At 36.0% G+C, this 24,173-nt stretch overlaps 1 protein-coding gene across 1 annotated transcript in view; it reads right to left on the bottom strand.

Annotated features, from left to right (window-relative positions):
• Window positions 1-24,173, bottom strand: part of LOC120343167 (titin-like) — a 123,188-nt gene that overhangs the window by 39,000 nt on the left and 60,015 nt on the right. The window contains exons 56-87 of the mRNA XM_078110345.1: window positions 23,395-23,472; window positions 22,708-22,896; window positions 22,104-22,181; window positions 21,077-21,265; window positions 20,827-20,904; window positions 19,200-19,273; window positions 18,731-18,839; window positions 18,436-18,513; window positions 17,569-17,772; window positions 16,776-16,853; window positions 16,139-16,333; window positions 15,113-15,190; window positions 14,716-14,901; window positions 13,093-13,170; window positions 12,702-12,777; window positions 12,247-12,356; window positions 11,640-11,717; window positions 10,593-10,669; window positions 8,448-8,559; window positions 7,993-8,070; window positions 7,688-7,876; window positions 7,168-7,245; window positions 6,202-6,278; window positions 5,594-5,702; window positions 4,745-4,822; window positions 3,969-4,163; window positions 3,365-3,442; window positions 1,993-2,181; window positions 1,230-1,307; window positions 936-1,077; window positions 664-755; window positions 46-123 (exon numbers count right to left, since the gene is read on the bottom strand). Of these exons, the coding sequence (XP_077966471.1) occupies window positions 46-123; window positions 664-755; window positions 936-1,077; window positions 1,230-1,307; window positions 1,993-2,181; window positions 3,365-3,442; window positions 3,969-4,163; window positions 4,745-4,822; window positions 5,594-5,702; window positions 6,202-6,278; window positions 7,168-7,245; window positions 7,688-7,876; window positions 7,993-8,070; window positions 8,448-8,559; window positions 10,593-10,669; window positions 11,640-11,717; window positions 12,247-12,356; window positions 12,702-12,777; window positions 13,093-13,170; window positions 14,716-14,901; window positions 15,113-15,190; window positions 16,139-16,333; window positions 16,776-16,853; window positions 17,569-17,772; window positions 18,436-18,513; window positions 18,731-18,839; window positions 19,200-19,273; window positions 20,827-20,904; window positions 21,077-21,265; window positions 22,104-22,181; window positions 22,708-22,896; window positions 23,395-23,472 (3,606 nt within the window). The remainder of the gene's footprint in view (window positions 1-45; window positions 124-663; window positions 756-935; window positions 1,078-1,229; window positions 1,308-1,992; window positions 2,182-3,364; window positions 3,443-3,968; window positions 4,164-4,744; window positions 4,823-5,593; window positions 5,703-6,201; window positions 6,279-7,167; window positions 7,246-7,687; window positions 7,877-7,992; window positions 8,071-8,447; window positions 8,560-10,592; window positions 10,670-11,639; window positions 11,718-12,246; window positions 12,357-12,701; window positions 12,778-13,092; window positions 13,171-14,715; window positions 14,902-15,112; window positions 15,191-16,138; window positions 16,334-16,775; window positions 16,854-17,568; window positions 17,773-18,435; window positions 18,514-18,730; window positions 18,840-19,199; window positions 19,274-20,826; window positions 20,905-21,076; window positions 21,266-22,103; window positions 22,182-22,707; window positions 22,897-23,394; window positions 23,473-24,173) is intronic.

Raw genomic sequence — 24,173 nt, 5'->3', positions numbered from 1 at the left:
GCTGTATTGAGCTTATTACTTATTCCAAATTTTTAGATTTCTCACCTTTTACATCAGTCCATCTAATAGTAGCAGAAGTTGTCGAGATCTTGCTGACTAATACGTCTTCAACAATAGCAGGAACTAAAAGAGAGAAAGCTCGTGTTAACCTTCACCACAAGTATAATTAAAGACATTTCAAAGAATCTGAAAATTATTAGGATAGCTCATCTTAATATTGTTAATTTGGTATATATAAATGCTGACATCACGTAGTCATGACGCCATTAAGATGTTCAAGAAATTTTCCAGGAAGCCGAAAATTATCTGATGTGTTTTACCGTGATATTATGGAATGGGGATATTTGAAAGAATGACACCGTATACTTATGGCATACGTCATTGGGTTCCAGGTTTTCCATATTACGGTTTTCTGGTGGCGACCCAGCTGTTGGTGGCAAACAATACGTAACACTCTGATCAAAAATTTATATTTCTCCCAAGTAACCAATTGATTGCAAATTAATGCATTTTAAACCATTAACTGTTAACAATTCCCATACCCAAACCAGACCAAAAGTGATCGTGGTTTGCGATTTGCTTGAGTCATCAAACCGGTTTTCCTCTCTCAAAGAATAAAAATAAAATTTCATTCTAATGAAATTGTACTATAATAAAACTTACGCGTTGTCGCCTCCATAGAGATCGATTCGCTTTTTCCACCTTGAGCTCCGATTGCTTGAACTTCAAAACGGAACTGGGATCCAGACTTCAATCTAATAAGTTACAAAATAAGAAATGATACAATGAGCATGTCCCAGGGATGGACTCAACGATGATACTGATAGGCGCGATGGTCCAATGGATATAAAGGGTTGTATTCAAACTCCGTTTTGTTGTGCTCTTCTATTTACCTCATTAAACGAAGAAAAAAATCCAGAATAATCCAAACTCACCCATCAACAGTGGCCATGTTTTTATCTGTCGTAATTCTGAAAGAAACTTGTCCGTTTGACATTTCAACATTCTGCCAAGATTTGGCAAACTCAACAACCTCAGATTCATCGGCTGTCACGGTTAAGACATAATTCTCCGCACCTGAAAAAATTCAATAAAAATTTTAGTTAAAAGACATTTCACGAAGTCACTGAATTGGTTGTATAAGTATATGTACTCTGTGAATTGATCGTATATGCTTTATACTCACAACATGGACTCTATGATCAATTTGCTACACCGTTGGTACTTACCAACCACTTTTCTCCATGTTACTGACACAGAATCCATGGTCACTTTCTCTATCTGCATTCTTGCTGGAGGACTCGGAACTGAAAAATGAGAAAAAGTTATTGTTTCACCAATTTAGATGAAATATTTACTTGTACGAAGAGTTCTGTTCGTGTATACGATGAAAATTAGAAATAACAAATTAGAGATCAGCAATTAATGTATTTACAATACAATTAGAAATTTTTCATTGCAAGAGCCTTTATGGAATCGAAGGCTACTCATACCACGAATTATGAATAATATTATTAACATACTTGTAGAGTTGAAATTGGGTGGGGTCAACCTAGTGTTTAGAGCAGTGATTCTCTAACGGTGGGGCGCGCCCCACAAGGGAGGCGTAGACCAGTTTTTGTGAGGGCGTGAAGCTAATTAAAAGTAAAAATATTTGTTAAATTTGATCTTGTCTGTCTTATTTTGAATATTTTAATTAGGTACTTTTTTATTTTATTTTCAAGTTCCGTCCACATATTCTTCAACGTTTTATGAACATACGTTCACCTTACCATCTGTTATTTGTAAGTTATTGTTAGCTACTGTAACGGCCGAGTGAGGCTCTACCGTTGAAACAATATGTTTGCCATCTCACTCTAGGTGTAATAAATTGGGTATGAAATATTAAACCGGAAAGATTACTGACCTTCCAAATAGGAGTAGTTCTTTAAATATCCATGGATACTCTCACAGACCATTTGAAGGCGTGACAAAATTGTAGTATAAATATACCTGTCTGAATCCTGAATGCGGAACTTCCCTCTTTATTCATTCTTCCTTTTGAATCCCGGGAGAATACTTTGATGCTGTACCAGTTTCCTGCATCCAGACCTTTCAGTTGAACTTCAGCTTTGTAAACGACCAAGGTTTCTTCCTTCCCGGTTGATTCATCAAGAATCTGTACTTCGTATGAGGCGGCACCTAGTTGATAGTAAAAAAATATAAAGAATGAATTCATGATTGGATTTTATGATATTTCTTGAAACAAGGTATCACATATTCATCTCATAGTAAAAAGAACTCATTTTTAAGCAAATAAAAAAAAAATTATCTCAAGGCAAGGGTACACCCACTCATGGCTCACAAGGCGGCTTGACGATGTGGGGCTTCATGCTAAGCATTCGGAATTCGCTTGCCATCACACCTCTGATTATATGCGTGGGTTTATAGGTTTTAATCTCCTGTGGGGATAATTATGTGCAAGAGGATTGATGAACTCCCCGCCGCTGTAGGATGGTTCACCTAATCGCAGGTTGGTTAGGGCCTCCTCCACCATCAAGTTCATGCTTCCAAAAGAAATACCTGACTAACTAATTCCATACCCAACATGGACTGGTAACCGGACGATAGGCCGTGGTTAACCATATGATTAAGCTGTCTTAACGGCTTTCCTCTCCCCCGGGATAAGTATGTGAATCTTATCTTTTCCTAAGTTACGAACAATTCATAGCAACTAAAATGGACAGGTGAAGAAATCTTCCTACTAAATTAGACAAATCAAGTGATTGAAATATCACACTTTCACAAATTTTATTCTGCAACATATCGTCAGGTCAATATCAAATCTTCCCAAACAAGCGTGTTTGCAAGGAGTATCACTGAAGCCAGACTTTTTGTACAACTCAATATAGCTTTGATTCTTTCAGTAATAACAGTGCTGCACTTACAGTGCAAAGAGGAAGGGATATACGCTGACGCAGCCAATACAGCCAAAAATAATGTAGACTAGGGGTGTGCAACATTTTTTGACGGTGGGCCACATGACCAACTTCAGACATCCAGCTGGGCCACACAGAAAATTTAGCGGGAAAGGCAAGAAAAGGGAATACGCCTATCGCTTAGATTTACAATAATAAATGCACCGGGCAAAGTGCCGAAAGATGTAAAGCAGTGATAAGAGCAAAAAACAATCTGTATTTTTATTCACATGGGCGCCTTTGTAAACGAAAAATGTTGGATTTGGATTTTATGCTTAATGGAAAAAAATCTGAGTGTTGACAAGGACCACACCAAATGGCTTGGCGGTCCGGGTTATGGCCCGCGGGCCACCTGTTGCACACTCCTGATATAAACAAATCCTCAAAATACAAGAGAAATAAATTACCTGGAACTGGCTCCCATTTCATGTTCGCAGATGTTGTTGAAACTTCGTCCGTCTTAGGGGTCGGTGGCGCCTCTGGCACTAAAATAGTATAGAAGTGTAAAGAGACAATTTTTTTTATGTGGCGAGATTGAGTGCAGTATAAACAGCCAACAGGAAAGATTGTAATCCTTTCAAAGAAAGTAAATTTTTATCTAGCAGTAATGTTAGAATTTAAAAAAAGGCGAATGATAAAGACCATCAAAGCTCATTGATATTATTAATGCTTTGAAAATTTGCCAATTCACTATACATTACTCCAGCGGTTTAGGCCACAATGCTCGGAGCAGAGTTTATTTCACATTTGCCTTTACAGGAAAATTCCTCGTTCTTCCTAGTTTCATTGCTCGATAAGGTTTCATTTACGGGGTGTTGTCACTTTATTGAGCATGAACTGATTGAAAATAATGGTATTTGGAATCTATCAACCAAACAAAACAACAGGTAGGGGGTTCGGGCTTGAGTGCTAAAAAGTTGGGAACCACTGCATTACTCCAATATATTATAATGTAACTGTAATCCATGCTAAACTCAAGTTCAATTATATACAACATAGAGTATTTCGTACAGGAGCTTTCCTCTAGTATTGCACTTTCTTGACTTTTCCCGCCTTTTCCTTCCGCTTCAACTGTGATGTCATACTTAACACCAGGAAGTGGAACCTTGAATTTGTATGATGTCATAGTGGTTGTTGCATTGATCACTCTTGGCTGACGAACGCCGGGTCTTTTCCATCTAGCATATATGACATACCTTGTAGCGCCTAAAGTAATAATCGTGAGTTTACTCAAAGCAATATTCCAAGCCTTTTACTAAAAGTGGTAAAAGTTTCAAGGCTGACAGGCTATAAGCTGTATCTACATTTTTTCATACAATTTCGCTCTAAACAAGTTTTAGAGCGTAAAGTAAAAAAAATACTGATATGAGATAAGTGAGCGGCATTGACACATAGACAAGTTTATTTCTTTTTTCATAAAAGTTGCCTCAAAGCCCGATGTTTAATTAACACTATAAACAATAATTAGGTCTAAATGATTACCGGTAAGTCTAAATTGTGGTTCATAGGCACACACCGCTACAGAGATATTTGATGGCATGAGTTTCGAAGAAATGTTTTTCAGTTACGATAGATATAAAATTTTGTAAGAGTGAATATATTTCATGGCTGCTGATTTTTGCATTATTTTTATACTACTCATTTCTGGATAACAGTTCAGTTATCTATAATTCACGACCTAGTAGCAGTTTTCCTGACACGAACTGCTTCAAGTCGCGTGTTAACCGTTATTGAATGATTGTGTCATCTTGATTCGACCAAATATCACTAAAAAATATTATGCTCACCTTTCACTCCATCCCAAGAAATTGACAGATAATCCGTTGCAATAGAATCAACCTTTTTGATTCGTGGGATTTGGGGAACTATAGTAATAGATATAACAAGAGAAGCATTAATGCAATACTGCCAAGATGATGGGGATGACGTAAATACAAACTTTGCCGTCATAATAATATATAATATAGTAAGTAGTATTGAAAGTTGGCAACAGGATATAAATCAGGGGTGGGCTAGGCTTTTGGACAAGGGCCTAAAAATTTCGTTCACATGGACTGGCGGGCCAATGTAAGTGTGACGTAAAAAGTTACATTCGATGAACAGTATTTACAGTGTTACGAAAGCAAAATTGGAAAACAATAAACTCGAGCCAAAACTCAATTTAATCGCAATCTCGACAATATCCTTAAGGTATTTCTCAGCTAAAAAATAATATTTTGGTTTTAGTTTGGTTGTGACGGCATCAGGCGGGCCAGATTGAATTTCCCAACGGGTCGGATTTGGCCCATGGGCTGTAGTTTGCCCATGTGAGATATAAATGGATGTCTTATTAAAGTGGACGTTTTTTTGTTTATATTGCAATCGGAACATGAGTTGGAGTGGGAATCAATTATAAAACGCAGAGTACGGGAGTTGAAATTAGAATTTTGTAACTCAAAAAAACTGAAGGTCTTCGATTATTCAGATTTCAACTAACATAACTAAAGTAAAATTAGACTTGTTTAGAGCAGGCTGACTTCGGTAGAACGAAACATCACAAAAATACTTTTGTATTAGTGCACACCGTACAGCAACACTTGTGTTTTATTTTTAGCCATCTTTATTAAAACGGAATCGCTATAAAAAGAATCGTTTACTTGTGTGCAAAGTTGTTGTCGGTCCTTTCTCACTCTGTTTTCCGCTCTCTCCGACTGCGATGATTGAAAATGAATATGTAGTACCGGGAACAAGTTCTTCAACCACAATCTGTGCGAAAATAGATTTTAGGCATCTTTAGGATGGGCAGATTGTAGCATATGTTTAATTGAAATGAAGGGCGCTCCAGAAGTTTGTGTATCAATATGGAGTTAACTAATTTTGTTCGCCTACCTTAAATCGAGTTGTGTAGAGGAACTGAAACCTATGGGCAAGTTCACGAACTGGTAATAGAACTAAATTAGAATAAAATTATGGTCTAACCCTACACATACTAAAGGAGTATCAAACGAAGGTTCAACGGTTAGCTATCTTATACCTCTGATTTCACTATATTATCATGCCCAACATGAACTGTAAACCATAGTACGCACGGTTCGCCTTTTGGTTAGAAAAACCTAAATAAAGAATCTGGGGAAATCTGATAAGACGGCTCAATCATCCACAACTTGTTGTCCGTTTACCAGTCCATGTCGGGTATAGAAATAATTAATCAGGACTCAGTTTCAGATTCATGGACAAGATTTCATAAAATTGTGGAATCACTCACAAATTCTTCTTCAACGGTTATCCTTGTCTGAGTTGCTTGCTCGACATCACGGACAATGACGATGTATTCTCTGGCACCTGATCAGTAAAAAAATTGTTTTCGTGGATACAAAACGCCGCCATATATAAATAAGTGTGAGAGTTACCCAGGTTGAGAGAGCGAAATTTTATAACAAAGGGGGGTAACCCACTGGGTATGCCCCTGACAACAAACAACACTAACTTTCAATTCAGATTTTTATCAGATTTCTAATCTACTGTTTCAAATTATTTAAACTTTTTTAGTTATTCAAATTATTTTTTGCCACAAAAAAAAAATTAAAATAAATAAATCTCTTAAAAATATTCGCATCTTTTGAGTTTTTTAAAGATCGACAGCGATCATGAACTAAGCATTCTTTTAAAAGTTTTTTAAATTCACTCATCTATACTTTTGACAGAGACATCATTAGATTACTATTGTACAGTGTTTATCATAAACATATGAGTCGCGACCCAATAGTGATCGCCTAAAGTTTTTTTGGCTCGCTTCCTTTTTTCAATAAAAATGTAGAAGTTAGTAATTTTATTTTATAGTAAATTTTATTGTTTATTTTATATTTGGTAATGACGATAGTAATTACATGCATGGGAAATACTTCTGAGTAAAAATTTTCCAGCATTTATTTTGCTTCGATTTCAAAAACTCACTGATGGAAGACCCCGCAGTTTTCTCACTTTAAAGCAAAAATGAATGCTTTATATTATTCATTTCATTTTGGTCATAAAAGTACTACACCTTTAGTATTTGAGTATATCTATCCTTGGGTCGCAGGATTTTACAAAATCAACTTTTTTTTCAAATTTGGTTCGATTGAAAAAAAGGTGGGAACCACTGCTATAGTAGATAATAGAAACAATTCAATCCAATGCTGACAGGAAAATACCGTAATGACCATATTATTATTAACTATTAACTATCACAAACCTTCCACTTCCTTCCATCTCAGAGTTGCACTCGAGTTCGTCACAGTTCTCGCAACTGGTTTAGCCGGGGCTGAAAGCTCTGTGGAAATATGATTAAATAGTTGTAATCCAGTTCAGTTTTACAATTGTTATTTGTCAATATTACTCTACATAAAGGGCCGCTTCTCGCACACCCTTGCTCTATATGGAAAACTTCATCATGACAAAGAATAGAAAATCGAAATATACTATATATATATAAACTTTTGTCACAAAACCAATGTTTTTCAAAAGATTCGAGTGTGTAAAAGAGATAGAGAGAGAGAGTTTATTTCATTTTGTCAAACCAAGAAAACAATATATACATACATATATAAATATCAAATGAACAGATGTTTTCGGTACATGATTGGGAGGCAATGATACGATCTTCAGGGGTCATCAGAGTCAGTTGCCATAGTAAAGACATCTATTAGGAAAGCTTGGTAGCAGCCCCTGACTGCATTCCAATATTGTTCGCTATTAAAACACACAATACTCACTTGTGCTTACGACAGCAGGTTCACTTTCGTCGCTCTCTTTCCCATTGTTAGCGATGGAAGTCACAGTGAATGAATAATTCTTTCCAGGCTGCAGGTCTTCCACTAATTGTTGTTTGGCAATTACATCGAATCTTTCCACCAGAACACCGGTAGAATGGTCTCGGACTTTGATAACATATCTTGCAACACCTGGAATGAGTAGGATGATAAGGACTTGAACTGATGCTTTTTTACTTTTATCTTCCCCGCTAAACTTTTCTATTGGCCAGATATATATAAAATCGTCCGACTCAGAAAACACATACCTGGCGATCTGCTCCATCCTAGGAGAACCGTTTTCGGAGTAACTGACATGATTTGAACCCCTTGTACTGGTGATGAAACTGTGAAAGAAATAAAATAAAGTTTACATTTGTTTGTGGACAGAAATGGGGTAACACAAAATAAATCGATCAGGATATGTTTCTGCGTGCCAATTCGGGAAGTACTTGATGTGAACCTTTCCCATTTGGCGCCAAATAAATCTATCTTAAAGAAAAGAAATTATTAAACAAATATTTACAATTTTTTATATATAACTTTTTAATAAAAAAAATTCAATTTCAAAATTAGGTGAAATTCCCAACTGGGACCTTATTTTATTGTGTCCAACAGGTTACGCGCAACTGTCGACAACGACGCCCTTCCAGAATAAGTCACCAAAAAGAGGTCTCTTGTCAAACTGTGACACTAAAAGTGAACACTGAATAAATACGCGTACCTGTTTGTTCAATCAGCATTCTGCTTGGCACAGTGTTGATTCTATCTTTCTTTCCAACAGACAGAACTCGGAATTCATATTCAGTTCCAGGTGACAGGTCCTCGACTGTAATCTGTAAAGATAAGAAAGTAAAAGGATCTTTGTGATACGCTCGTTTTACTGTCTCCTTGGACGTGAAGTGAACATACGGATCAAGGTTGTAGCCAGGGGGTGGGGGTGAGATCGCGAGCTCAAAAGTTTGGGAACCCCCTATCCATGGAACGTGAAGTTGTCGCCCAACTGACCGTTCAGTATCGCTTCACCATCGGCTTAAATCGTACTAACTGAGGAGGGATAGTGGTATTTTCGATAACTGTCGGCCTAGCTTTTTAACTGTTAAGTTCATTATCAAGTTTACAGCAATCATTTTGGTTTTGCTATAGGCAAACGAGTAGACCTAAAGAATAAAGGCAAAGAGTCAACTCTTCTTCCTCCATCTCTGCCTGGTTTTACTTTGAAATGCTGAAAAAATTACTCATTTTCGCTAAACTCTATTAACCTAATCCTCCCGGTTTGACGCATGCGCGAAATTTCAGACGTTTTGCAATGCTGTGTGTATACCATGAGGTCTGGAATGTTTGTTATGGTCTTGCTTGAAAGGAAATCTTATTCCCCACACAACGATATGAGAATGAACCTTATATGACATTTAGAAGTGATAAAATTTCGCTTACATATCACGCGTGTACTTCCCGCTGCGATATAAAAACGTCGCACAACAAGAAAATGATTCCATAAACCTTGGCGTTGCGCGCTAACCAATAACAAAAGCTAGTATGATAAGGTCTTATTTTGAAGGTCATTTTATATGCTACATAACATAGGAGAGTGGACATCTCACAACGTCAGGAAGTTATAAAAATATCGAGTCGTTTGATCGCAGCTGCCTCACCGAAAAAAAGTTAGGCGTTTTATCTCGCAAATTCTCCTTGTCTGACGATTATAAGCTTTTATGATTCATAATAAATGTTTTATTATGACTCACAAAAGCTTTCAACGCGATAAAGCACAAACAAACAACCGATCGATCTATCAAGCTTAGCCTGGCCTGATTCGATGTGGTGACTTCTCAAACGGAAAATTTCCAAAACGTTTGAACAACGCGAGCTATGAAAAAGCGTTTAGTACCATATGAAAGAGAAAACCAATGTGCAGTCAACTGTATAGTCACATTTCAGCTTTACAATAGCTGTAGACGTCCAACAGCTGATAGAATGAGAGAGTGTAAATATTTTTGTTATTTTTTGACGTTACGAGAGACCTCTTGAAAGAGGTGTTTTAGTTTACGGTCCTCCAGTGACATCTAGCGTATAGTACTCTAAAATACCTTTCCAATGGTATATAATTATTGTATATTGGGTAAATTTTGGGGGTCGTATGACATTAATAAAAATGTATTCAAAATTGGGCTCGATTGGGCGTCTGAAACAGGTTAAGTAGATAAATGCAGCGAAATTGCAGCAAGTACTTCTATCTCCATTAGACGTAACATTAGAGGCAAACACTAAGTAATGGAGAGTAAACAACATAGAATGGTAAAATGAATTTATTTATTCATATACTTTATCTGTATCAAACATAGCAATTTTCCGCAGCTTGAAACGCATTTAAACCCTCGAAATTCTTGAAAACCTATGTGGATTGCGGCCCGCTGGTTGGCAATTCAAAATATCAGAACCTTTGCTTTGAAAATTTCTGGCAACGTCTTCCCCAAGATGATATGATTCATTTTAGTTAAATTGTAGTAGTTGTTAGGGTTGTAAAATAGCTTTTCTCTTTAACAAATGGACTTATAGATTTCAGTATTCGAAGATGGATGATGTCGGGCACAAAGTGAATGTATGAATGGTTTAGCTAAATTGTTGTTCATACTATATCTAACCAATTATATTGACCAATCAATTTTAAATTTCCAGTACCTAAAGATGGAGCAATGAAGGTCCTATAAGACCCGATTATTCTGTTTGGCCTTTTGATCATAAAAATGAAAGTTTTAAATCAGTGACGTCATCAGAATGACATCATCAATTTTGAATATTCCTGGAATAATGTAATCAATTATGACATCACCAATTTTGAATAATACGGATTTGCTTCAATACTCACCTTATTACTTATCGTCTCAATCCTAGTTTCTGTACCAAATAAAACTTCTGTCATTACGACAACATAGCCGATTGCACCTGAAAAGAAGTGTTTATCAAAAAATGAAACATATTTGTGGGTACAATGGCTTGATTGGTTAGATGATGGGCTGAAGAATTAGTTATCTTGGTTATGCTAAAAACCAATGTGTTAGGTCATTGATGATGGTCGGGTTTGCCCTTGTCTTGTTCATTATTATGAGATTACTATCGACAACCGATAATATCTGTGTTGTTTTAAATAATCCTTGTATAAAACTGGATGAAATTTGACAATTTGTAGAAAGGACGATTAGAATCAAAATAATGATGTCGGCATGGTAGGTAATGGATATCAGTTTCAAACTTTAATATTTACCACCTCCGCCAAAAAGTAAAAAATTGATTACACCAGCGGTTTTCAAACTTTTTGTTTGTGGGGCGCCAAATTAACAGGCAAAAAACTCACAGCGCACTTATGCACAAAAAAAAATGCTGCATTTAATTAAATAAAACTCAATTTTGTGATCGTTAAAGTGTACCTCATGCTGTTCAAAGTTTGAAAACATGTAGGCCTGAAGGATAAATCCCAAAATTTGTGACATTGTTACTCCTGAACCGAACTACCAAAAGCTCAATGGCCCTTTTGCATCTTACGATCCAAGTTTGGAATGCTAAACTTGTGCTAGCTCAGCGTTTTAGCATACAATCTGTATGGCGATGTATTGTTATTATGTCCCTATCGAGTGCTTGACTAGATGACTAGGCTCATAGACTCGATGCGAACATTGATTGTCCAGCTTTTCTGCTGACTAGTTAAAAGTACGGGGATTACAAAAATAACTGTTAAAACAGTGAACGTCTGGATCACTCTCTAAAAATTACCAAATTACCTCTTTGGGGATAATTACCCCCAGTTTGGGAACCACCTATCTAGAGTCTTGTTCGCAGTGGTGTGATGTTATTTTGTGCTTTTCCCAGGCTTTATTCAAAGTGAGGATATGTAAACACTATTTTATGAACCACTCACCTCGTACATCTTCCCATCTGAACGAAATTGATGTTTCCGTGGTGTCGATTATTCGCAGCATATTTGGTGGATTCGGCACTGAAGCAAAAAAAGCGAATTAATTAGTAGCACTTAAAAAACATCAAAGCATTTGAGTTTTAATAGCATGATAGGATTATGATCGAATACAGTTTCCTTTATCAGTGTACCATGTAAAAAAAAATATATGCCCAAATTTTAGTTATGCGAAATTCATTACCGCATAGCATAGCCGATCGAATTGTTATAAACTGCTTGAGTTTCGCGTTTAGTTTGAGTGACTTTTGCCTTTTTTAGTGGTTGTCTATCTTTCGCCCAGGGATTAGTCTCTTTCACTTCTGAGTGAGTGCGCATAAAAGTAAATCAAATAACTTCGTGGAAGTGAACAAATAAAACAAAATTGAGCATGAAAGAGAACTTTTGAATAATTCTGGATTCATTCACAAATTGAGCAATGAAAATTATATATTTGTTCAAAATTGGAACATTTTGATTGAAACAGTGAAATATATACCGGTAGTAGGGCTTATGCAAGTAGAATTTTGATGGGAGCACTCGAAAAAAGAAAATTTAAATTTTATAATCTTACTTGTTTGTTCCGAAACCTGTCCACTTGGTGCGCTTTCTTGTCCATCGTATCCAACAGATGACACGGATACAGAATATTCCGTTCCAGGTTGCAATTCGGTGAGGAAATGGCTGTATATAAAATAATGGTATTTGCTAATTTTGGGTTATTTTGAAGTCATAAAAATATTGTTCGTAATCTTTCTTCGCACTCAAGAATGAATTTTAACTTCAAAAAAATTAGTTGTGATTTTGGACTATTTTCAATATTTTCACTCCGATTTCAGAATTTTTTATATTTCATTTTTATATAGATTCTAAAAAATATACTATTTTGTTTCCTGTCGGGAACTTCTTTACAGTTTGACTCGAATTTGACTCAATATTTCAATGACAAGCTCGGGAATTCAATTATTAGTATTCCAAAACCTTTACAAGATATTGAGAACAAAATAAGAAAACATCAAGTTGGGTTACCTGTTAGTCAGAGTGTCGTATTCCTCTACATCAACTTTCCCTTTTTCTTGAACAATAACTTTATAGTTTCTGGCACCTGGTAAAAAAGTAAAGACAGGTTGCTAACAATAAGTATACAAAAAACGTGTTGAGTGTTTAAGTGTTCAAATATCGTAGAGTATATACCTCCATATATTTATTTCCAGATATATTTAGTAGTAAGGCCGAGTAATTTCCCGACACTTTGTAAAAACATCGTGCTTACAGAGTGCATATTTCTAATTATATTACAGCGGGCATCGATTCAGAAATGATACCACGCTTTCTGCTTGTCTTACAAGAATTTTAAGACTGAGTGAGTACAATTAGCTTGGAGAGTATTTTCTCGTCTTCTCTCATTTTTTTTACTCACCTGTCACTTCATTCCATTTCACTGTGATTGAGTTTGTTCTTACGTTAGAGAGAGTCACTCCTGTTGGTCCAGATGGTTCTGAAAATATATGATTAGGTTATTAGTAGGGATGGGCCGGGATTCGGATCCGGACTCGGATTCGAGTCGAATCCAGACATTTTTTGGACTCGGATTCGATTTCGAGTCCACGTCATTTTTACCGAGTCCATGATCAATTCTGTTTTTACTAATTTAGGCCTATGTTTGTACTTTTACCTCTTTAAATCCCACTACATACCTTAACTAGTTAAAATTCAAAGTTAGATCTGTAACAATATCCCTCGTGTGCAATATAAACACTCCTAATAAAACGACGACAGATATCCAGATAATATAGCGCAAGGTAAAAACTATTGATCACCTATTACAATGAAGTTGCGCCAGTCGCCTTCAAACTATCTATCCTTTTTGGTATAGATGTGATAGGCCTACACAATAAAATATGTGTTAGCGCAATATTTTTGAGTTTTTGATTCGCGTAAAAATGAAACATGCCCTGGATCAACCCAATGGGGGATCTCATCAATACCTCTTTCAATTTTAAATCGAGTTTATTACGTGCAATCCTTTCGTTAAAAAGGCAATGGAAATCATGGAGAGTTTTAGAACGTTTACATGAACTGCTAAATTGCAAGCAGATGTACCACAATGTATTGACGACGAGTGTCATTTCTCTACCATATGCGCACGTGACGTAGTAAATTTACGGCTAGAAATATCTTGAATTATGGGAAAGCATTGTAGTTAAAAGCTTTTTATTTTTCATATTAACATGTAAGAATATTTGAATAGCCGACCAGAATTGACGCAAGGTGGTGGGCTGGAAATTCAGTTCATAGCCAAGGCGCACATTGACCCACGTTTACGTTTGTATTATGGCCGCTAAAAAGAGGAAAATATATTTTTAAAATGATTCAACAGCTATCTGCGGAACCATTAGGAAAAAAATTGGAGCTACGACGTATATATATTTGTGAGCGCACGATGCTGTAGCCTACTCATGTAGCTTGGTCAAAAACGTGTTTTTCTGCCTTTCTATTATGACGTCACGGACTCGGCAGATTCGATTCGAGTCCTTGACCTATTACTCGGATTCGTCGAATCTCTGTAATGCCGGACTCGTCCCATCCCTAGTTATTAGTCAATAGATAATTAAACACATTGCACGTTGCTTAGAAGATTAAATGATGCTATAACAAATGACATCATTGTCAAACTTATTGAAACGCTGAACAATTAGAAAAGCTTTTTACAGAATTCAAATTTGCATAACGATTATATACAATCGTTAGATTTTAAGCCACACAATTACTAACATTTGTTCTATTAGTTTTCGTACGGCTTTCTCCGACATCAAGTCCTTGCATCTGAAACAAATAACTGGCTAACTAATCCCATATCCGACATGGGCCGGTAACCAGACAAGAGGCCGTGGTTCGTGGTCTTATTGACTTTCCTTTCTCCCTGGATAAATATGTATATTCAATCCTATCCCACCTTCTTTGTCTTCACTTGACCCCTGCCTAACAAACGTTTTCAGTCACACAGCCTGTTGTACAGTATTTCCTAAGTTAAACTATTTACTTGTAACTTGTTTGACAGGGCTCGAGGCCTTGCCCTCTCTTCCACTTGTTCCAACAGCACTGATTGTGATAACGTATTCCACACCGGGATTCAAACCCTCGACCTTATGTTCAGTTTCTCTGACATCGTCAGTTTTGGTTTTATCACCTTGCTTTGGTTTTGTTGACACTCGGTAGAAACCGGCACCTGTGGGTGAGAAATATTTTACCGTTGTAATCAATCAATCAAATCGTTCATTATTAGCCATTCGGGAAAAGCACAATGAAATGAAAGCAAAAGAGATCACAAAATGTATCTATCCAAGTATTTGCCCGGAATGGACAGGATAACCGCCAACTGACCATTCGTGAAACTTACTCGGTAACATAAATCTTGATGCTAATATTATACTACTTACCGTTTACAGATTTCCATTTGAGACTCATAGTGGTAGTTCCAACTTCAGTAACTTCGACGTCAGATGGCTGTAGAGGAACTGAAATAATGAATAGTAATAACAGATTTAGCGCTGATGAGTCATTGTTTTAGAAGAGTAATTTGAATTGGATCATTATCGATGCCATCATAGATTTAATCAAAAATTTATTATAAATCTTTTGTTTATAACTTTTTAAAAAATATTCACGAGCATGGCATATAAAACTGCGATATTTTTCGCAGTATATGACTTCGATTTAACTACTTTTTCTTTTAACGTTCAAGATACAGGTTTCAAGAAGTGTAAAACTATAGCAATATTTTTTCATGGGCGTTCCAGAAGTATTTGTACCAATATTGAGGTAACTAATTTTGTACGCCTAATTTAAATCAAGTTGTATGAAGCGACTTAAACCTATGGGCAGGGAGTATATCCACTTGGCTAACACAGACAGTCCCCGAACTTGTAATAGAACTAAAATAAGAAAAATCGAAAAAAATTATGGCCTAACCCTGCCTGGTACACACACTACGGGAGGTAGTATCTTTTCATGTGAGTGGTAAAAAATCAGGAGGTTGGAGATTTTTAACTATTTTCTCTCAAATATTATGAAACATTTCTTGACGGAGACATATTTATTGATGTTTGATAATAAGTAAATTAAATTTGTTGTTACTAAGCATGTAGACATCAATTCGAAGTCCGGCACCACTCCTTTCAATTTAACTTTATGGTTAAAAAATACCACAACGGAGGAAGATATGATCCATCAAAATAATGGCTTTTAACCTTTTTATTTGAGTGGAACTCATTCCAGATTCTGAGGAACCCTTGTAGAATAGTTTAATTGTCTGTAAAATCTAACAAGTTTAATAATCGTAGCAAACCTGAGAAATATTGAAACAATAAAAGTATATTAATATAGACTCTCGAATTTGAAGGTAAACTTGTGGAACATTTGTACCTGCAGGAGCAAAATCATTAAAAATCTGTAAGGAATCTCACCGGTTTGGGCTTCGACTCTCGGGCTCTCTTTGCTTAGTTTCCCGCCAAAACCTTTCGATCTGATGGAGAAGTAATACAAATCTCCCGGCACCAGAGCAGGGACAGTAAATGTGGTTTTAGTTGTGTCGACTGTTCTTAAAACTGTGTTGGAACGATCACTGGCTGATCTCACAACTATAGTGTAACTGGAAGCCCCTGTTAAGATGAAGTATGTTTTTACATGGAGATTTTTTCTGTGACGGGAGAACTTGAAATGTGACTTCATGATTGTCTGAAACTGGAATTTTTTTATTGCCAGTCTCGATTTGAACGGTGGTGTGAAATTTGATAATGGCAGTTATGTGAGTGCATTGCATGTGAACTTACTTCTGAATCTGTTACCAAAAGTGTCATATGTTAATTTTGCAATGATTTTTAAGCACACATTTTTCATTAGACTTTAAATTTAAAAATAATCAGTTGATTGGATGTTAAATAAATTAATGCTCATCAAAGTTTAATGATTTTCTCTGTACCAAAACAATAGAAATCTCTTCTATAGAATTAGTCGAATAATAAACGAGAAACTCAAAATCTCAAATTCAAGATTTAATTTCTGCACGTCAGTAAACAGTTAACAACAAGTCAAAAGTCCAACCTGTGACGCCAGACCAGCGTAATGTAACAGATGTTGCTGTAGCGTCTTCAACAATGACGTCATCGAGTGCAGCAGGAACTGAAAATATAAAATTCATAGTTGTGTTGAATATTAAATACACTCAAACATTCACTGGCAGTGATCGTTCCAAGATAGCAGACTTCATAAGCTTTTCCCAACTGGGAAAGAATTTCCCCTCAGACAGGAACCTCATTGTTTATGATGAGAAGAGTTTACTTTGTATATGCGTGTGATATTACTTAATATAGTATGCAAAGTTTAAAAGAATAATATTGAATACACATTTCACTGGGGAAGAAGTTGCGGGTCAGAACCCCCGTTTTGAAATGTAATGAAAAATTCATTTTTTTGTATCATTCATAGCCATTTTTCGTCGCTTGAAGCGCTTTTTAGACCCTCATGACTTTTCAAAACCTACGTTTTCCTGGCTAGTATTTCTTTTGTACATATTTTTCCCACGTACACAATAAATTGAAAAATTCTCACAATGTCAAATTTTATTTTTTCAATATTTTAGTGGGACACTTGAAATTTCGAGTTATTGCATAATTTGTTAACAACAGTTTGACAAAAGTTAGGATTTTATGCTTGTCTGTCTGAGTCTGAGTGTTGACGAGGGCCACACTAATAGACTTGGCGGGCAGATTTGTTGCCCATGGCCGGCCTGTTGTACACCCCTGTCCTAGATAGTTATATAGTTTAATGTTTGGTTAGATAAACATTATACACTTGCGTAATTTTCGAGAAAAAGAAAAATACTGGCATCACGTACCAGTAGTCTGTTTCAATTCTTGACTCGGTCTAGATTTGCGTCCACTAGTACCGACTCCAACAACGGTGATGGTGTAAGCCACGCCAGGTACAAGTTGATTGACAGTATAGTCCGTGTCATCTGAGATGAACGTTTGAGAAGTCTGTTTGCCTGTTTCTGTTGGTCCGGTTCGGCCATGGATTGTTACTTCATAGAATTTAGCACCTGGTGGAATTGTGTTTTCAATTAGAGCAATGTATAGGTTTGATCAGGTTGGAACAGATTGGTATTTTAATTATGATCTATAATTTTCATCCATTACAAAATGACAGGCGTTCCAGAAGTATGTGTACCAATATGGAGGTAACTAATTTTGTTCGCCCATTTTACATCAAGTTGTGTAAAGGGACTGAAACCTATGGGCATGGGGTATATTCACTTGGCTAACACAGACAGTCTCCAAACTTGTAATAGAACTATAATAAGAAAAATCGGAATAAAATTATGGCCTAACCTCAACCTGGTACATATACTACAGGAGTATCGAAAGCCTATAAAATAGTAAATAATCTTGTCTATCTAATTTTATTGACAGGAGAACTGCTACACAAGACCCATGTGGGCGGATACAGTCTTAGATAAGAGACATAAACCATTATCCGATAACTGAATTAATACCATCCAATTTGGGCTCACACACTCAACTGGCTTTACTATACAAGGATATTACAAATTTCATAACTATTTAATTGACAAATAGTGGAAAGCAAACATTTAGTTTAGTGTCATAGGTTGTTTGAAAACACTGTTGTTTTCTAAATCAAATTCCATATCTCGTTCAAAAGTGCATATTATAAGGGGTAAATGAAGTAATATATTTGTACATACCGCTCACTGGTTCCCATTGGAAAGATATAAAAGTTGTTCCCGTCTTCGTCATAAGCAGTTTAGATGGAGATAATGGAGCTGGAATGAAATAAGATAGTAAAATGGAACAAGTTGTGATCCATTAATCCAAGTGATGAACTTTTTTTAATTACTTAAAATAAATTTGGAACCAATTCATAAGTGTTACATGGCAATATCGTTATGTATTGTTGTTTGACATGGCTTGCAACTTTGAGCGAGATGAAGGGAATGGAATTTGGCCCATGCTTTTTTGTCTAGCGCTAATCTTTCATACCAGTTTGCTCTCTTAGCTTATCACTTTGTTTTGATTGCCTCTTCTTTCTTCCGACAGCCAAAACAAAAACTTTGTAAAACTGCCCAGGCGAAAGAGCTTTGATTGTAACCTGTGAACATAAAGTAAGTATAAATAAATTTGTTGACGTCAGTAACAACTTCTTTTTCAAAAATGAGAAAATCTAATGCAAATTTAACACTCGGTGTTATGCCTCGGTCAGTCGTAAAATGCCTTGCTATCTTAAAAAAGCCCAATTTTTCCACTCGTCCCACCTGTATCCTAGGAATCACCCATGTCTCACCTCTGTCTCATTCGTCCTACTATTGCACAAGCTTCAGTTGCACCACGTGTCCCCCTTGCCATAAGATTCCCACTGGTTTCGTACATGTCGCATTCGAATCATGACATTTTTAGAACACTCCAACTTTGTAATGTAACGTGTATTTAAAGAATAGAATAAATCATTTACCTCTGCTTCAGTTGAAGTTAATTCACGATTTGTTTTATCATCTCCTTGCACATATATGGTGTACTGTTCTGCTCCTATAAATTAGAAAGCATCAAATTTAAAGACTTTGAAAATTAAAGATATTATATTTAATATTTTTATATTTTCTAACTGATAAAGTGGAAACTCTAATTTTTCTCGTTGAGGAGAACCAAATATTCAGCTGTTTCTCTTGTTAAGGAGACAAGCAAACGTAAAAAAAAACAGTTAAGAGGCTTATCAGTCATTTACAATTTAGTCATAGTCAAGTTTATTTTTTAAATCCACAAAAAAAAGAGTAACGTGTAGTTCAAAAGAATAACATTGGATACACATTTCACGGAGGAGGGAAACCGTGAGGAACAAAAGCAAGGCTTGAGTCCATAATTGAACATTTTAAGTTCTAACATTTTGATTGTCTGAGTACTGTTATTATTGATGAACGAAGCCCTAGTAGTTAAACAACCAATATTGCGTAATAAGTATAAGTATAAATTTATTTCGACTCCATAATCAGCAATAGACGATAATAATAGATAAAAACAAAAATAAAAGTAACTGATTATAGAATCAGGAGAGCGAACAAAACCTCGAGTAAGGTTTGAAACTTACAGATTTTAGGTGGAAAGGTATTGATAAAAGAAGTAGTACGTGTTCGATCACCCAAAAGTAAAAAAAACTAACTAAGGCATGCACGCACACACACACACACACAATCACAATCATCGAGACATGATACCGTATGTGAACAAATAAGCTTAACTAAATATTAAAGCAAAATAGTGAGCTGAGATTGGAAAAGTATAAATATAACTCAAAAGACATCTTAGATGACAACATGACAGGTGACATCAATAAGTTATGAAGAATAATAAACAGTGTGCTTATCTGCTCTTGTGTGACAAAACTGATGAAAATAAGCTCTTACAGCTTTTAGAAAACGTTGATTGAAATAGTTTATTTTGATAACGCAATTATTTACAAACAGACGTAACACGTTCTCACACAACTTTTCAAATATTGCCAAAGTTTATTTACAGACAACATGATTTGATTATGTCATGACTGGTGACGCCATTGGGTTTTTGAAATGGCCTATTGAAATTTGAGGCAGTGGTACTAATAAACTGACATAATCGTTTGGATTGCGTTTGTTAGATAGTTTCCAGGGCTATCATTAAGGTTACGATGAGCAAATGTTTCTAAAATATTGCAATATAAAAAATATTAGGAAAGTTGTAAATCGAAAAATATAATGTCTTTTATTTTAAAGTAAGATGGGAATTGATGATGTCATGTACAATTATCGGCGCTCCCGAAGTATGTGTACCAATATAGAGGTAACTGATTTTGTTTGTCTACTTTACATCAAGTTGTGTAAACTAACTGAAACCTATGGGCAGGGGGTATATTCACATGGCTAACACAGACGGTCCACGACTCGTAATAGAAATAAAATAAGGAAAATTGGAATACAATTATGGCCTAACCCTAACCTAGTACACACACTACGGAAGCACGCAATCATTAATTAGATTCTTTCTGTGACCGCATTATGAAAGCCATGTCTTGAATTAAAATTAACAAAATTTCTAAATTATGTCCTTACCAATAACTTCATCCCATTTTAGTGACATTGAAGTTGATTTGATGTCGATGAATTGAAGACCTGTGGGCTTCTCTGGGACTAGAAATAAAAAATCATTTTTAAAAATATGGCTTCATAAAAATTTGAGAGATTTAAATTGATACAAGAGGGTGGCTATTCAAAATTATCGTCTGAATCGATTTGAATAATTTACTATTCGATTCGATTAGAACATTCGATTTGAAATACCAAGCCCTAATAATAAACTCACATGTTGTTTCTGTGACAGCTGCGGCTGCTGTACTTTCTCTCCCGCTTGTTGCTACGGATACGACACGTAAAACGTATGTCTTTCCTGGTGTTAGTTGCACCACCGAGTGTTGAGTTTTCTGTACCTCGTCTGTTCTCCAGATGGAGCTAGAGCCCTGTTCGCGTATGATAACTTTGTACAATTTGACCCCTGGAAATAAAAATGAGAACCTTGTTACGTTCCTTGCATATAGAAATACTTTGATCGAGTAATGTAATTGACCTGGAATCTTAACGGGTAAAAAGCAGGTATTTCACCGCGAAATCTGTAAATAATTGGAATAACGAGCTGATTCGTGTCATGAGCAAAATTGAATCTATCTTATGGAGAATTTGGTTTATATCAGGGTGGTCCAAGATTGGCAGCTCCGGGCCACAAAATTACTTTTGTTCGCGTTGTACATTGTTCGCGGGCCACAATAGTGCTAAGAACTTCACTCGTTTAACTATGCTAGTTGCCTCAGCAAGCCATAACACTAGTCATTTATGTGACATCAGTGATGCAACAATACGTCAAAAGATTTTTTAGTTAATTTATGACGAAAAAACACAAATTGCGATTTTTTGATTCCTTGCCGAATGCGACGAAGACCACAGATATTGAAGCAATGGGCCACATGTGGCCCGCGAGCCTGGGTTTGGACCCCCCTGGTTTATAGGATAATTCCAATTGTTTCTTTAGATTAAGGGTGTGCAACAGGTGGACTGCGGATCACAACCCTGCCCACCAAGTCATTCAGTGTGGCCCACCTAGATGTCCGAAGTGGGTTATGTGGCCCACCAACAAAAAATTTTGCACACCCCTGCGTTTAGATAGTCACAATAAAACTTCAAGATAGTGGGTAGCGTATTCGAAAGAGTAAAACTAGCTTTAAAATCCTAAATTTGGAAGAAGAGTTTTTACTCTGTTACGCTGGTGGGATGGAACTTTTTTCTTGAATAAAAATAAATGAAAAAGTTTGAATTTTTTCAAAACTTGAGACTTTTACCTCTTACTTTGTTCCAGCTGAGGTCAATAGCTGTAGTGGTTACTTTTTCAGATTTCACACCAGTTGGAGATAACGGAGCTGGAAAATAGACAAATCAGTTATCAAAAATGAAAGGGCAAGTTTTTATTCAACAGGTAAACCAGACGAATCTAATCTATGATTCAACAAGATCTTGGTGAATATTGGATTATGTGGAGAAGCATGCAAGATTGGTAAATAACAAGCAGGAAGCAAATGGGATTTGGATCTAGCTAAAGACAATTTAAAATACTAGGAATAATGGCATAGAGCTTAGAAAATGATCGTAGATAAAATAAAATTTAATAATTTAATATGAAAAAGGTATGAAAGTTTGATAATCCCTTGAGAATAGTGGTTCTCACAAAATTTTGCTTATAGTAAAATTAAAAGGTTTGCTCTGTCTGTTTGTCGCCATTTGAGAGACAAACTTAAGACCCAGAGTTGACGAGATTTCCATGGCGATCAATTTAGTCGCAATTTCGACCTTTGTTCTACATAACGCTCCAAACTCAATTTGAGAAATGCTGGGCTAGGCAATTTGCCTCGGAAAATATTCAAAATTTATGATAAATTTTATTCTTACTTGTCTGTACTTGAATCTCAGGACTTTCTCCGCTCTTCTTTTTGTCTTTCCCAATGACAGTGACTGAGAATATGTAAGTTGACCCTGGTTGTAGGGACGTCACCACAAGTGAGGACTTCTTGGTATCGAGAGACTTCACAATCTTACCACTGCCAGGTATACGCATAAGCAAAGTGTACATTGAAGCACCTGTAAGAAGTTGGAATAAAGTGAATCAAAATCCCCAAATTTATGGGAATCGCCACTTTTTCAAGTAACTTGCAGTAGCATGGCATCGTTTACTGGTCTTAATGCATCGCAGAAGAACCGCAGTCACAATTGTTTTTGTTCTTTGTTTGAATTCTAGTTTGTATAAAGTATTGCCATGAACTTCTTTTGATCATTGTCTCACATTTTAAAATTGATTTGAAAGGCATTTCCCGATTTTACATTGTGTCATTATTTTATCGTGTTCTTAACTCTTTTTGGTGGACAGGCGCGTACTTGTAGTATATTTTAAACTTTTTATTAAATTATGCCCGTCCTCCTGGTCTTCTGCTTTTTGTTTGTTTGTTTGTTTGTTGTTGTTTTGTTTCTTTCAGAGTGACCAAAATAAAATTCATTGATTGATTGATCGCCATAATTTATTGCTAATAGAGTGCTATTATACTACCGTATAGACAGCTGGTATAGCAACAAAGGTAGTACCTGTTATCGGTGTCCATTTCAGGCCCACGTGACTTGTAGACACATCAGTTACATTTAGTTCCCCAATCGATCCAGGCACTGTAATGCAAAAAGAGTATTTGATACTTTCAATTTATAAAATTTTATTGGAATATTCAAAATTTTCTCTAATTCAGCATTTTTAATGAATCACACACACATTAGACTTCCATAATGTTATGTCGTACAATATGGGAGAGAGTGTTTTCTACAACTTGAATTGAAACGTGAAAATGAAGAAATAACGATTGTGGATCAGAATTCATATATTTATCCTGGAGGAAAGAAAAGCCGATAAAATGGCTTAATCATAAGCAAACTACAGCTCCTTGTTCGGTTACCAGTCCATGTTGGGTATGACCAGTTATTTGTTTTCAGATGCATGGATTTGATGGTGGAGGAAGCCGTAATTTTTCCCCCAGAATTCAAGTTTTTTGAGTTTTTGTTTTGAAAGGTTGTTAAAATGAAGTTTTAACAAAAAAAGCAAAATGATTGCTCTTTTATGTGAGTTTCAACCTTGCCCACACCAATTTGGTTTGCTTTGTTGTTTGCTGAGTATCCATATTCAAATATTCCCGAGTGAGTATAAGTTCTCTTTGAAACATTTTATGAGGTCTTCTCGACCCTTCATCACTAATAAGAGGGGAAGCAACTACACGATTTATATTTATGTGTATCATTGCTATATATTGTTTCTTGCTTGAGGGAAATAAAACTAACAGTAGAGGTGGTTGCGCGAGACTCACTCCCAATCTTTCCTC

This window comes from Styela clava, chromosome 3 (genome assembly GCF_964204865.1).
Source record: "Styela clava chromosome 3, kaStyClav1.hap1.2, whole genome shotgun sequence".
Taxonomy (NCBI): Eukaryota; Metazoa; Chordata; class Ascidiacea; order Stolidobranchia; family Styelidae; genus Styela; species Styela clava.
This window is presented reverse-complemented; position numbering and strand designations above follow the sequence as displayed.